General features: G+C 38.6%; 1 protein-coding gene across 1 annotated transcript in view; it reads left to right on the top strand.

Annotated features, from left to right (window-relative positions):
• The first annotated feature begins 1,679 nt into the window (after window positions 1–1,679).
• Window positions 1,680–15,131, top strand: part of CHMP2B (charged multivesicular body protein 2B) — a 28,846-nt gene continuing 15,394 nt past the window's right edge. Inside the window, exon 1 of the mRNA XM_032150394.2 lies at window positions 1,680–1,964. Coding sequence (XP_032006285.1) covers window positions 1,931–1,964 — 34 coding nt within the window. The 5' untranslated portion in view covers window positions 1,680–1,930. The remainder of the gene's footprint in view (window positions 1,965–15,131) is intronic.

The following is a 15,131-nucleotide window of genomic DNA, read 5'->3' as shown; positions in this document are numbered from 1 at the left end:
TTAAATAGTAAATATTTTGATTTTGTCTTTATTGTAATGAACAAGCCCTGTCGTTAGCTCCTGCTGTGCACTTTTGGAGGGTCTTCCATATGGTTGCTGCTAAGTATTTTGGCATTTTCCCAACTGTTACAATTGGGTCAGTGGGGGGGATTGTATAGGAGTAATAAAACAAGGGTGACTGCAGCAGGGAGGAGTACGATTACTACACACATAACAGCTTATTGCCTCTCATGCGTTCAAGCACAGCTCTATGCCATTCATTACAACAGACAGCCAGGGCAAACTGCCATAGAGCTCACTCCAGAAAAGGCCAGGTCTTGAGTGCAGAGACTAAATCTTCTCACTTACATGTCTTCCTAATGTTTCCTTACTTCATCTTCCCATATCAAGAATAACTTGAGGAGAAGCAAAACAATTATATCTTGCACATTACTACGTCTTTCTTCAGAAAGTTTTCTTGAACAGACTCAGCTAACTTTTAGCAGCAGCAGCAGCAGCATTATCAGTGGCTATGAGGGCTTGGATATCTCAGGAGGGGAAAAAATGGGAAAGGCTGGCCTGATTATCATAAATACTCGATAATCCTTGAGACATGATTCATAAATCCAGAAGTGGCTAATAATATTGACATTATTGTTATAGTGTCAATATTATTAGCCACTGCTGGATTTCTTCCATATCAGAGATCATATTTATGAAAGAAAAAGCTACCATTATTTTTATCCTGTGGAAGGCAGTATTGCTTTAAACAGTAGAGACTGTCTACAGGTACGCACGCATAGATTGTATTTTCCATTTTATACATGCAAGGATTCCTTAAATAATTCATTATATTTTTTCTTTAACGTGATATCCAGTTTTTCACATAACGCCCAAATAAAGGGCTGTGAGGAATTCTAATAGGATCACCGTATAGCCATGACACTTTCTGATTCATGATTTACAAGAAATCAAGAAATAGAGTTGGAGACATTTAGACCAGCCTACAAATTTGTGTGTGTGTGTGTGTGTGTGTGTGTGTGTGTGTGTGTGTGTGTGTGTTTTAATGTTTCCAGGCAAGAACCTAAACAAAAAGTGTAGCATTAAGAAACTTCCCTTCGTCCCCGAGACCCCCCAACTCTAGACACTGGATCCCCGGAGACCCACGCTGGGTCGTCGGAGTCTGGGGCCGGGGGCGGCAGGTGAACGGCTAGGGTCCCGCAGGGGTCTGCGCGGGTGGGGGGAGGTCGCCGAGCCAGTCAGTGCCGAAAGGACCGTGAACTCCAGGGGCCAACAATCACCGGGTACGGAACTCAACGTTTCCGCCAGTTCCTGGACTTACTCGAGTAAAAAGAAACAAACAAACAACAACAACAAAAATACTAACAGCAATGGGACTGTAATAAATCAACTCGGAGCGGGTGCAGGCGGTTCCGGGACAACCCACACTTAGTCTAGGAGCCCGGAGATCCCTCATCCAGCTTTCCCCGGGGCAAGGGGTTAAGCGCTAAGCAAGGCTGATCACTGTCCTCAATCATCACCGAACCCGCGCACAGAAGCCGTGGCTCCACGCTCTCCTATCCCCGCCAGCCCCAGACTCGCCCCACTGCCACTCCGCGCGCAAGAGGAACTGGCAGCCGCGGACGTGAGGAAATCGGCCGCGGCTTCAAACACCGTAGTGCGCAGGCGCCACACACAACGCGCAGGCGCCGCCTAGAAGTGACTTCTCCAAAAAGTCTTAGTTCCCGGTCACCTGAGCTCCGGGTGACGCGGCTCCGGTAGCTGCGGATACACGGCTTCCGCGGGTCCTACCTGGAGACCCCGACCTCCTCCTGCTGTCTCTCCGCTCCGCCACCCCGAACCCGCCAAGGTCCTGTCCTTTTCCTCCTGTCCTTTGCCAGCGTTGGGTCGGACCGGGCCGAGCCGGGCCGCCCGGGCGCGGTCTTTAACCATGGCGTCCCTCTTCAAGAAGAAAACCGTGGATGGTGAGTTTCAGGCCGGGCTGAAGGGGCCCAGCTCTGCGTTTTCCCGGTGTCTTTCGAGGCCTGCTGGCTGCGATTCTGCCTGCTGTCCCTGGAGGCGGGGCTGGATCAGGTGGTCCCACAGGTGACCGCCCTCGCTGCACCACTTCTCTGCCTCCCTCTTGCTTCTGACTCACCTCACCTTAGGCTCACCTAGGCAGTCTGGTTGCTTCCCTATCCTCACACTTCCCCCACCCTCGGGTTTCCCTCAGCAGGATCCTGAGCTTTTCGAGGAGGCTAGCGGGGTACTGCTGGCACTTGAGTGTCAATAGACTTGGAGATCTGATGGATTTCTTGTTGGTTTCCTCTGCTTCGATTGTTGCTCTTCAGTTGGGCAATGTACTACTTGTAGGCATCCAGACAAGAAATTGGCAGTCTCGGAATGGGGAGGGGAGGGGATAACAGGCTCCAGTTAGGAAATGAAGTTGGGTCTGGGTCAGTTGCTTCTTTAAGAACACCCCATCAGTAAAGAGATGTGAAACAAATGCTTTTTTGATTAACCCCAGTAGAAAAATAAACCCAAGGGAGGTGCCCAGATTTAGTTTTCATAATGGATTTTTCTCCCTTATGATTATTTTTTGGCAACTAAAGTAAGAGATGGGGTATATATTGTCTTCATAGAAGTTTAACATGTAAAGATACTTGTGTTGTTTCCCGCATTTAGCTTAGTATCATCTTAAGAGGGGAAAAAAGTGAATGTAAAGGAATGTACAAGTTTTATGGTGCTCATATGCGATGCCTATAATGTGTTTATATAACACTTGATGTTTTCATTGACTGCTACCAGGAATTAAATTCATTCAAGTTATTTAAAAATTGCATTCCCCATTATATGTTTAGTCTAGGTTGTTGCTGGTTCAACCAAAGAATCACTTCTTTGTAAAGGTCTAATTCTGCCACAAAAGGAGCAGTGGTAGCTAGACAGTGATTGGTACAAATAGGGTGCTCAGTCCAGACCTGGAAGTAACTCCTTCATTCCTTTGTGTTGACTATTCCAATGCCAGCAAAATTATTTTGGGGAGGATAACAAAGAAGTCATCTCTGCCGTGCTGCTGTACTCTTCATTTCAACACATAATCTACTTTACCTCTAATTTATCAGATGACATAATACATTTTTCCTTACTCTGGGTGACTGAACATTTTTTTGATTTATTGACTTTTTATTAAGTACCATTTGCAATACCTGGAATAACTACCAACTTGGTATATAAGGTGATACAATGATGTGAAATGGATTTTATGTGTGCTTTTCATGAGAATGCTGCTTAATCTTTAATATGGCACTTTATTTTTTCAGTGTTTTAGCTGCCACTGTTGTGAGCTTCACTTATTTTACAGTACTCCAGGGAGTGGGGGTGGGGGAACGATTTATTTTCTTTTTGCTTGAGTTTTATATAGTTACAGGTTTTTTTGTTGTTTAGTTTTATAAAGTGAGAATTTACTAAATGGAGGAAAATGGTTTCATCTCCCTTACTGTGATGTTACAATTAGAGTTAATTTTTTTTTAACAATCAAAGCCAAACATACTAGTTTTAATCGCCTAATACCTGTCAAATATTTTAAAAGACATAAATCTCAGTTCTGTGCTTCCTGGTGCTCTTGGAAATCTAGTGACTATTGTACTTGAAGTGTAGAGGAGAGAAAAAAAAGACAATGGGGATGTGCATTGAGTGTTTAACTGTATACTCATTTGCAGTTAATTCTTCCAAGAAATAATGTTTTTGCTGAATAGACTTATTTGTAAAAGAAAGTCTTAAGGACTCTTGCTAGGAACTATGCCACTAAATTAACCATATGTGCAATTTCCAAATGTAAATTTGGCCAGCAGGTACATTTACTATAAACTACCAAGATGCATACTTGATGTTTTCTTACATTATTGTGTCAATTCCAATCATTTACTGACATCTTAATAAATAGATCTGTATTTTCGTTATTTTGATATAGAGCTTTACTTTTTTTATTCCCTGTTTTATTGAAAGGAAGGTTTTTTTTGTTTTGTCTAAAAGGTGACAGCATTCTTCTTGGTAATGAGGCTGTATATTATGAATATGAAATTTAATGTATTTTTATTTCTCTCAGATCGTTGAATTGATCATGAGCTCTTTTATTGTATGCTGACTTTTAAATCTGTTCCAGCAGCAATGAAATTCTGATATATAAGGGAAATATGTACCTGCCTATAGATCTGGGGAATAATTGAATCTTTTTTTCTGTTTGGATTGGCTGGAAGAGTTATATACTGTATCATTAAAGACTACTGCACATGTAAATTAAAAAGGAAGACAACATTACAGCACTTATTACTATTCAGAGTTATGTTTAATTCATTTTTGACACAAAGATGAACAAGTCTCTGCAGTGTATACTTTGCTAAAGAAATTAATGAGAGGTATACCTCAAGAGAAGGGAAGGATTCTTTGGAATTTGAAATTACAGTTGAGTACTACTTGGTTTTCCTTTTACCTGTGTAAGGATATACATATATGTAGTGTATTATGTTTACCTACAGTGTTTATTTTCCCCCTTTGTAGATTAATAGTGACCTATTTACGGAAGCTAATTATGAACCTGTAAATCAGGATCCCACTAGGACTTGTCACAGATGCACAACTGAACATGCTTAAAAATGAAGTTCTTTAAACACTATATAATTTTTGTCTGTTAACCTCAGTAAAGGCAAATTTGACTAAGCCAACACTGTGCTCAGCATTGTGCATGCAGTGTCTTATTTCTCATAAAACCTATAAGTACTCATATAACATCCTTATAAAATGAGAAGAGCAAAGGACTAAGTCATGTGTTCAAGATCATACAGCTATTAAGTGTCAGAACTAGGACCTCATCCCTTTGAGTATTATTATTACTTTTTTCTTATTAGAGATTGATACATGACACAGTTTAATTTTGCTCTTATCAAGCACATGGAATTCTCAACTTTTGGTAGATACCATGCAACGTTTACATTCTTTCTGGAACCAGACTTTTGGAATTAGTGGTAGAACTTTACTTTCTCATGGTGATGGAACTGGAAATAACCCACTCCTGACTCTCCCTGGACACAGCATTTCTTCGAAAGTATGGCCAGTTTCTTTTTGCTTTTCATCTAAACCTGTTGAAGGAGTAGTGATGTCTTATCTCCACTTCTTTACTTAACAGGCTGCCTCCCCCACCTTACAGCAGTTTGCCTTGCATGGCATGTAATGACATATTGCTTAGATCATCGGTAACTTCTAGATTGTCAAATCTAATGGCCATTATTAGTGATCATCTCTTGGGCCTATGTTTTGCATTTGATCCTGATAATTAATTTATTCTCTGAAATTCCCTCTCTTAACTTCCAAGACATAACACTCTCTTAATTTTCCTCAAATTCCTCTGACCACTCCTTTCTTTCTCCTTTCCATATTTATTTTATTTTATTTTATTTTTCTTAAACCTACCCGTTATATGTTAGTGTTCTTGGTTCCATCCTACGCTACCACCGTTCTAACTGCATTCTCTCCCTGCATGATCTTATTTACTCCTATTTTAATTATAACTTAAGTACTGATGGATCCCAAATTTGTGTCTCTAGATGTATTTTTGAGTTTCAGGCCAGATGTCCAACAATTTGCTGAGTATCTGTACCTAGGTGTCTCACAGTACCTCAAACTCAAGATCCCAAACAGAACTCATCATCATATCCTTTGAGGTATCCTCTTCCAGGGTTGACAGTGCTTGATGTTGCCCTCCACCATCAACTAATTACCAAGTCCTGCTTCTTTCGCTTCTTAAATATTGGACACATAGGATCTTCCTCTCTGTGTCTGCAACTCTTTGCTCTATTCAGATCCTACTTACCTTGCACTTTACGGTATCACTTTTTTGCTTTTCTTTCCTGTAGCTTCATAGCCCTTAAATCCTTCGTCCACAAAGTTGGGTATGTGATTGTAACTTGAACCTAAATCTGACTATGTTACTCCTCAGTGTAAACCCCTTTATGAAATCTCTGGCACCAACAGGATCCACTGTGAGTGTTTTAATAATGCATGTATGGCTCTCCTTGAACTGGCCCTTCCCTTTCTTTCTAGCCACGTCTCTGGACATTTTAGTGTCCAGCAGCACTGTTCTTCTGTTCATTGTTATCTCCCATACTCTTTCTCACCCTGACATATTTTTTGCTTTTGATGCCCTTATGCCTAGAATTCCCTTTTTCTCTTCCTCTAGCTAAGCTGAACTATCCTAGGTTTATTTCTTCTCAAAGTCTCTATGAAGTACCTCACTCCTTGTGTTCCCCTTTTGTGGCATTTCTTTCTGACTTGGATTCACTGGAACCATAGTAGACCCTCCTGCACTTTCAAAGTTGGATGATGCTTATTCTGAGTCTCTTCTACATTCCGTATTTGTAAGGGGCTTCAGAGTCTTCAGCAGAAATGAAAATATATCTGCAAGAGTTTCTAATTTAGAGATTAACTATCTAAAATAATATCATTTACTAACCAAAGTAGTGTTACAATGGCTTAGAAGAGTCTGGATCCACACTTTGCCACCCACTGTGGACTTTAGTGCAAGTTAGAGGTAATCTGAAGAACACTACAGAGAGAAGAGGAACACAGCTTCTTGGCTTTTGCCTCATTGGGATGATATTTGTATATGCTAGTTGTCTAAAGTTCAGAAACTGTGAGGTTTTGACTAAGTTGAGATATATCCCCTGTCAATATATCAGTTGTGATGCCACATTTCTGATGTTAAAAGGAAATAAAACGAATACCCTTCAGAAACATTTTTTCTGTATTCCAGAATAAAATACACCATTCTCAGGGTGGTACCTGCAGAATTCAGATCTTTCCCAGGATGCTGTATGTCCCTTTAGTGCTCCTTATTCTGGATATTTAAAAAACTCAAATTTTACTTTCTACTTAACCGCTACATTCTTGACATACCAAAGAAAAATAATTGAACATGGGATTGAGGAACACAGTATACTCTTCTGAGCATTTTCTTAGAAAAACATTCTCCCTACTTTTAGAACAGATATTTCTGTAGGAAAAATGTGTTCCCTCTGTACTTCTGCATCCCCGGCATGACACCAAAGACAGACATTTCCTTTCTGGCTACCATTTCCTATCTTCAGGTCCGTTGGCCTGTGAGGCCTTTCTTCCAGGACACATTGCCTCTCATTCTCTCATTTATCTAAGAGGAAAAATGCGCTTTGACAGTTTTCTGAACTGAAGTTTTATTGATGGTGTTACTGAAGCCTTTGCCGTTGAGGACCAAATGAGACTCAAAAGTCTACTGACATGTGCCCATCTCAAAACCTTCTTTTAGCTCTTGAAAACCACTGGCATTTTTATGTTTATAAATTGGTTCACATGAATTCCACAGGGCTTGAGTGACTTTTGAGAATTACTAGTAGGAGAAAAAAATTATTTTTGCTACTGCATGTGCTACTCTAGGGCTTGGCTTGACTCCCCAATTTCTCTTCAGTATTTTGCCTCTTCCAAGTCCTGCTGTTTTTCAACTTAAACCTGGTTCTTAAGTCGGTTGGCTCGCTTGACGATGTAGAGGCAGAATAAAGCTGTTGGCATGATCCCCCTTTGTTCTTTTTGTTTTCTATAGTTGCCTTTTTTTTTCTTTTTACCATGTATTAGAACTGATTAGTTAAGCTGATAATATTTGTCCCGGAGTGTCAGATATACCATTCCCAAAACCTGAGAAGCAAATTTAGTTTGCATATCAAATTCTAATTACTTTGTACCCACTCTCACTGTCATTTTCCTTCTGCATTTGAGTAAATCTTGTTCCTAGAACCAGAACTTTCTAGATAGTGACCTTTAATATTTATTTTTAATGCCTTAGCTTTTGAGTTTGTCATATTTTTGCAGTTTTTTTCTCTTCATCAAGTCGAGATGAAACATCCTCACATAGCCAGGACTTCTTTTCACTTTACTGTTCATTGGCAAGCTCCATCATGCCTAGTTAGCTGAATTGACACTCACTCTGGGCTTTTCTTATATCCATAGCACAATCAGCGTTTCTCCAGTGCTGTTACCAGTGTCACAGTGCTCACTGTTCCCACTGACACTAGCTGTTACAGAGCTTGCAGGTAAAGTCTAAAGTAGAAGCTACCTCTTCCCTGGAGATCTTGATACCTTAAAACCAGTTAATGGAGATTATAAAGTAGGATGTGGGAACGTTTTGTTTCTATCTCAATTGATATGATGATTAGGTTTAGAGTAACTGATAGGCAATAAAATCACATAGATAAAAATGTATTTTCTCAAAAGAAATACATTTAATAGTAGGAAATTTGGCTTATTAGATTAAAAAGTCTGTATGACCTTATAGTGAAAAACACAGCATACAGTATAGTGGCTACTTGTCTATAGATCAGCTTGAATCCTGCTGACCGGTGGTGATTTGCATACTGTCCCTGCATTCTTGAGGCATTCATCCTGAACTGCCTTGCAAACTTGAGATAGCTCCCCACCTTCGCCCAAAAGAAAGACACTTTAAATAGTATTACTCACAAATTAATGAATGTCCATATTTATACCTGATAATTACTTTTTGCTTTTATCTTCAAATGTACAAATTATATCTAAACTAATGGTAGGGAGGACAGGCATGATTCAAGTTGGAGCTTGGCCTCAAACCCCAAGTAGAGAATTCTGGTGAGCTAGCCTGGACCACATGGGAGACCTTTTTTGTTTTGTTTTTATTTTTTATTTTTTGACTTTTTATTTTTTGTGAGCAGATAAACCGTATTGACTCAGAATCAAAAAAGGCAGAAACACCTGTGTCTCCTAAGTCCAAGACTTAAGTCTATAATCTTATCACTCTACTGTAGACCTGTGTATTTCCTTCAGTAAGAAGAACCTGCAAGACTTGAGATAGGCTTTTAATGCCCAGAGTGGAGCCGGCCTGGATGGCCTTTTCTAAGTGGTGTGCTGGGCACGGGCGAAAAGAGGGTGGTGGATGAATCAAGCTTCCAGACCCTTTTTATCTCACTGAATGGTAAGAGAGAGAATATACCATATCATATCCATGTACCTTTGGCATTTTTACAGTGTGAAGTTTTCTATTACCACCGATTATGATGTCTTTGCAACAAACCACAAGGTAGATGAAGTCCTAGAGAATGAAAAATTCAGTGCATGCCTTTATCTGCCCGAAGAAAGAAGCAGAGGATAGACAGGAGTCAAGCACTCCATCTCTCTTAGGTGGCAACAGTACCCTGTACATGTTTCTGTCATGATCTTGCCTCACATTGAAAAATGGGGAAAGTAGCAAGTTATAAGGAAAATAGCCAATTATTTCAGTGTTCCACATTTCCATTGTAGAAAGCTACCTATCATATTTCAGATTTTACTATTGTTAAATTATCTTTTTTGACAACTGATTTGTTTTACATTTTAAAGACGTGTTAAATATGCCTGTAAGAGGAATCCTTTCATATTTCAATGTATATGTTTGTACTTCCATAGATCGCTAGTAAGTGTGATATATTGCAATGCTATTTGCATGAAGAAAGGTGGGACTACAAACAAGCAAATAAATAAATATATGTATCCCCTTCTCTTAAAGAGATTGTAATCTTGGGATGGAATCATACCTACTAAGAAATAAATCTAGTGGATAATAAATTTGGCTATAAAAACATTAAAATTGCCTCAGACTGTTCTCAGATTATTCCTTCTGAATTATCTAGAAGACCAAATTATTAAATGTGGATTTAATATATTGTTTTAAAAAGAGAAATTTGTTAGTTTTATAGTATATTTCTATTGTCTCGTAAGAAAATATGTTTTATTGTCTTTTCCTACTTACCATAATATGTTTTAAAGTGTTGTGATTATGTTTTAGTATGTAACATTAGCTGCTCTGAGTTTATAGCTTAGAACTGTTTAAATATTAATAGGCCTATTAACAACTATGAGGCTGGGGAATATGCAGTAGTTAATTTTCTTTATTTTACCTTTTATGATATACAGTGACTGTTATGATACATATAGTTGCATTAAATTGAGAAAAGTGAAATCAAACTGTTTTAATTAAATTGCATATTTTGTTGAATTCTCATGTAATAATACTTGTTTTTCAGTAAAGATGGCTATATCTAGCCTTGACTCTGATTCTCAGACACTTATTGGGTGTTCAGCAATTCAGTTCAGTTCTGACAGTAATTATCTAGAGTTAGGGCAGACCCTATAGGTAAAAGACAGTCCCAGAAGACTGCCCTACTTTAGATGCCACTTGAAAGACCCAGGTTGCCACCAGTACTTCTGACTGACCAGGTTTTCCTACAACTTCATCTTCAACTTTGATAATTCACTAGGACAATTCTTAGAACTCATCAGAGGGCTTTATTTACTGTTACTGGTTTATTTTAAAGTATACTATTAGTAATAGCCAAATGGAAGTGATCCATAGGTCAAGGGTCTAGGGTGGAGGACAGAGCTCCCATGCCCTCTCTGGGTGTGCCATCTTCCTAGTATATCAGTGTGTTCACCAATTGAGAGGTTCTCTGAATCTCTTAGTTAAGGTTTTTTAATAACCTAATCTCAAGCACCCACCTCTCCTGACATGTGGGGGTGGGGTTAAAAGTTCCCACCCTTCAGTCAAGTGTTTGGTCTTTCTGGTGACCAACCTCATTCTGAGGCTATCAGCTGCCTCCCACACCTACCCCATGTACTCAGATACGGTACAAAGAAGCTTGTTGTGAATAACAAAAGACATTCCTATCATTCAGGAAATTCCAAGGGTTTTAGGCCCTCTGTGCCAGGAACCCAGGACGAAGACCAAATTTATATTTTTAATTATATCACCCTTGTAATGAAAAAAATATATGTAGATAGAATTTTAGATCTTAAGTTTCAGCAGTTGCTGTGCACCTCTGTCAATGATCTGGCCACAATTTAACTTCTGAGTATAGTGGCTTGTCTTTCTGAGCAGTACTGTTGTAGCTTGTATAAGACCATCATCACGGCCGGGCCCGGTGGCTCAAGCTTGTAATCCCAGCACTTTGGGAGGCCGAGGCGGGCGGATCACAAGGTCAGGAGATCGAGACCACGGTGAAACCCCGTCTCTACTAAAAATACAAAAAATTAGCCAGGCGTGGTGGCAGGTGCCTGTAGTCTCAGCTACTCGGAGAGGCTGAGGCAGGAGAATGGCATGAACCCGGGAGGCGGAGCTTGCAGTGAGCCGAGATTGCGCCACTGCACTCCAGCCTGGGCGACAGAGCGAGACTCCGTCTAAAAAAAAAAAAAAAAAAAAAAGACCATCATCACCACTGGGCGTGGTGGCTCACACCTGTAAATCCCAGCACTTTGGGAGGCCAAGGCGGGTGTCTCACCTGAGGTCAGAAGTTTGAGATCAGCCTGACCAACATGGTGAAACCCCGTCTCTACTAAAAATACAAAAATTAGCCGGGCATGGTGGCGCATGCCTGTAATCTCAGCTACTTGGGAAGCTGAGACAGGAGAATCGCTTGAACCTGGGAGGCGAACCGAGATCGCGCCATTGTACTCCAGTCTGGGTGACAAGAGCGAAACTCCGTCTCAAAACAAAACAAAACAAAACCACCATCTGATACTGACAATTCATCTTATACTAGTTGAGTTTAGGGAGTCCTTAGTACACAAAGGGGTTGTACTCCGGAAGTTTATTTATTATTTGAGTTTAAAATTTAGAGCACATTTTCTATGGAAACAGTGGGGTAAGTGGTAAATGTTTTTTATATCAGTCCATTGGCTTTGACAGAATAGGGAAGTAAGTCCAAAAGAAGATCGGGTGTGTTTGAGTGTTGCAGATGAAGAGGTTCATGATTCCTTTGAAAGACAGGGAAATGAGAGCACTTTTGTTATTTGGGGTCAGTCTATAGATGTCTGAGGAAAGATGTGTGTTATGGGCTGAATTGTCCCCCCTGCCTCCCACAATTCATATGACAAAGCTCTGACCACTCATGTGACTGTATTTGGGGATGGGGCCCTGATTCAATGACTGCTATCCTTAGAAGAAGAGAAAGATCCACAAGGAAAAGGCTGAGAACACAGCAAGAAGGTGGCCATCTGGAAGCCAAGGAGAGAGGCCTCAGGAAAAATTAAACCTGCTGGCACCTAGACTCCTTTCAGCCATCAGAACTGTGAGAAAATACGTTTCCATTGTTTAAGCCATCTACTTTGCGATATTTCGTTGTGGCAGCCCTGGCAAACTAATACAGCATGTTCCAATCCATGCTCTAGGAGACGCTAGTATCTAGGAAATATTAATAGATATTTCTTAAAAACAATTCTTAATACATTTGATCAATAATCTATGATATATTCTCCATTTAAGGATTGACAGTGCATTCCCATGTATTAAACATTCCCAGAAGCCTTGAAGCAAAGAAATGTGTTTAATTTTTTTTTCAGTTTCAACATTTCCCAAATATACTTATCTGTGGACCATCCATGCTCTCTCTCTTAAATAAAATGTATGTTTCCCATCAAGTCTCACTCATTTTAGAAGAAGAAAGGTGGCAGGAGAGAAAGCCCCCTCTTTCTTTATCTCTGTTAGAGATGTGCTATGATTTCATATTCCTGTATTTAAACAACATGTAGAATACCTCATTGGTAAATCCTAAGTATTAGATGCCCACCAGTATAAAATTGAGAAACAGAATGAGCAAAGGAGATAAGATAGATGTCTCGTAGGTACGATATAGGAGCTTTGACATTTTAGCTTTTATTCAGAAAGTAATTGTGGTTGATTAGTTTTATCAATAATATGACTATAGTAACTATTAACTGTAACTATTATAACTGTAGAATAACTATAATTATCCTAAAGAAGATACGGATTTTTGGCTTTGTTGTTTTAATTGAAGTTAAATTCGTATAACATTAACCATTTTAAAGTGAGCAGTTCAGTGGCATTTAGTACATTCATTCACAATGGTATGTTACCACTACCTGTATCTAGTTCTAAAACATTTTCATCACCTCAGAATAAAATGCTGTACCCATTAAGCAGTGACTTAACCATTGTCTCTTCTCCCCAACCCCTGCCATATACCAATTTGTTCTATCTGTATGGATTTACCTCTGACATTTCATATAAATGTAATTATAAATTGTGACCCTTTCTATCTGGCATCTTCTCTTACCATATGTTTTTGAGGTTCACGCATGTTGTAGTATGTATCAGTACTTCATTTCTTTTGATAGCTACATAATACTCCATTGTATTTATATACCACAGTTTGTTTATCTGTGCACCTCTTTGTGATCATTTGGGTTATTTACACCTTTTGGCTAATGTTACTAATGCTATGAACATTCACGTGGAAGTATTTGTTTGAATACTTATTTAACTTCTTTCGGGTAGATATCTAAGAGTAGAATTACTAGGTCATACAGTAATTTGATGTTTCACTTTTTGAGGAATCGCCAAACTGTTAAGCATAGTAACCAAACCATTTTACATTCATTACATATATTACATACGAGCAATATGCAACATACATACATTACATACAAGCAATATGCAAGGGTTCCAATTTTCACATCTTCATTAACACTTGTTATTTTCCTTTCATAAAAAATTATCCTTTCTAATACATGTGAAGTAGTATTATTATTTTCTTTAGGACTAATGATGTGGAGCACCCTTTTTGTGTGTTCATTGGCCATTTGTATATCTTCTTTGGAGAAATGTCTGCTCACACCTTTAGCCCATTTAAAAGTTGGGTTGTTTGTATCTTGTTTCTTGAGTTATAAGATTTTTTTATATATTCTGCATACCAAACTCTTATCAGATATATTGGTTGCATATGTTTTCTCTTATTCTATAGGTTGTCTTTTCACCTGATAATGTCCTTTAATGCATAAAATTTTTAATTTTCACCAAGTCCAATTTATCTTTTTTTCTTTTGTTCTTTATGCTTTTAATGTCATATTTAAGAATGTAATGTCAAATCCCAGGTCATAAAGATTTACTTCCATGTGTTCTAAGGTTCAGCTCTTACATTTAGGTTATTGATCTTTTTTGAGTTAATTTTTGTATACAGTGTGACGTAAAGGTGCAGCTTTATTCTTTTTCATGTGGATGTCCAGATTTCCCAGTGCTATTTGATGAAGAGACTGTTCTTTCTCTTGTTGTTGTTGTTGTTGTTTTTAAATCTCTTTATTAAAAAGTTAGCCTAGTGAAGTAGTTAAGATCACTGGTTCAAGAGACAGAAGGGTTGGATCCAACCAAATCTGGTGTTACTACTTCCTACCTATGTGGCTTTGGGCAAGTCACTTAACCCTCCTATCATTCAGTTTTCTTATATATAAAATAATAGAAACTCCATAGCATTATATGAACATTAAATTATATAATGTATGTAACTTAACAAAATTTCTGACAAGAGATCAGGGTTGCCAAGAATTGACATTGATATCTGATCTTTTGAAGAAACCACTGTTTAGTAACAACTAACCCAGATTACAGTGCATCAGGCCTAGAGTAATACTTTAATTCTTCAAAAGGTAGGTCTAAAGAATCCAAATGAATTCAGATAAATTAGAAAGATACTATAATTGAGAGAATACTTGCCATTATCAGAGCTTTGTATGTTATTTACTCCTTACTGTCCTTTCTTATGAAAAAGAAAGCTGAGGTTTCGAGTATTAACTAACTCTTCCAAGGTATAATCATGATGATCAAGTGGCTGAGGTGAGATTCAAATCCAGATCTGCCTCACTGGAAAGTCCGGTGTTTCACTCTGTTAATATTTACTGCAGAAAACCAAAGAGATTTAATAAACATATAACCTGTCTTCCTTCCTGAATTTCATATAGTATTAGAGTAAGGAAACATGAAAAGGGTGTGTGTGTGTGTGTGACATATATATGTGCTATATGAAACACTGTATACTAATCGTTCTCTAGGGGAATATTTTATTGTGATGTAATACTTTTGGTTAAATCTCAGACTGTAGCATATTTGCATTCACCTACTGTCAATTCTTTATATTTTATTAATATTTATAATTCAGGTTTTAATATTTAATCTTTTAGTAAAAAAAATTTTTGACATCTAGTAAATCTAAGGGTTTTGTTTTGTTTTGTTTTGGAGATGGAGTTTCGCTCTTGTTGTCCCGGCTGGAGTGCTGGAATGC

The sequence above is a fragment of the Hylobates moloch genome, unplaced genomic scaffold (assembly GCF_009828535.3).
Source record: "Hylobates moloch isolate HMO894 unplaced genomic scaffold, HMol_V3 SCAFFOLD_4, whole genome shotgun sequence".
In the NCBI taxonomy this organism is placed as follows: domain Eukaryota; kingdom Metazoa; phylum Chordata; class Mammalia; order Primates; family Hylobatidae; genus Hylobates; species Hylobates moloch.
Note: the sequence above shows the minus strand (reverse complement) of the source record. Positions and strands in the feature narration are given on the sequence as shown.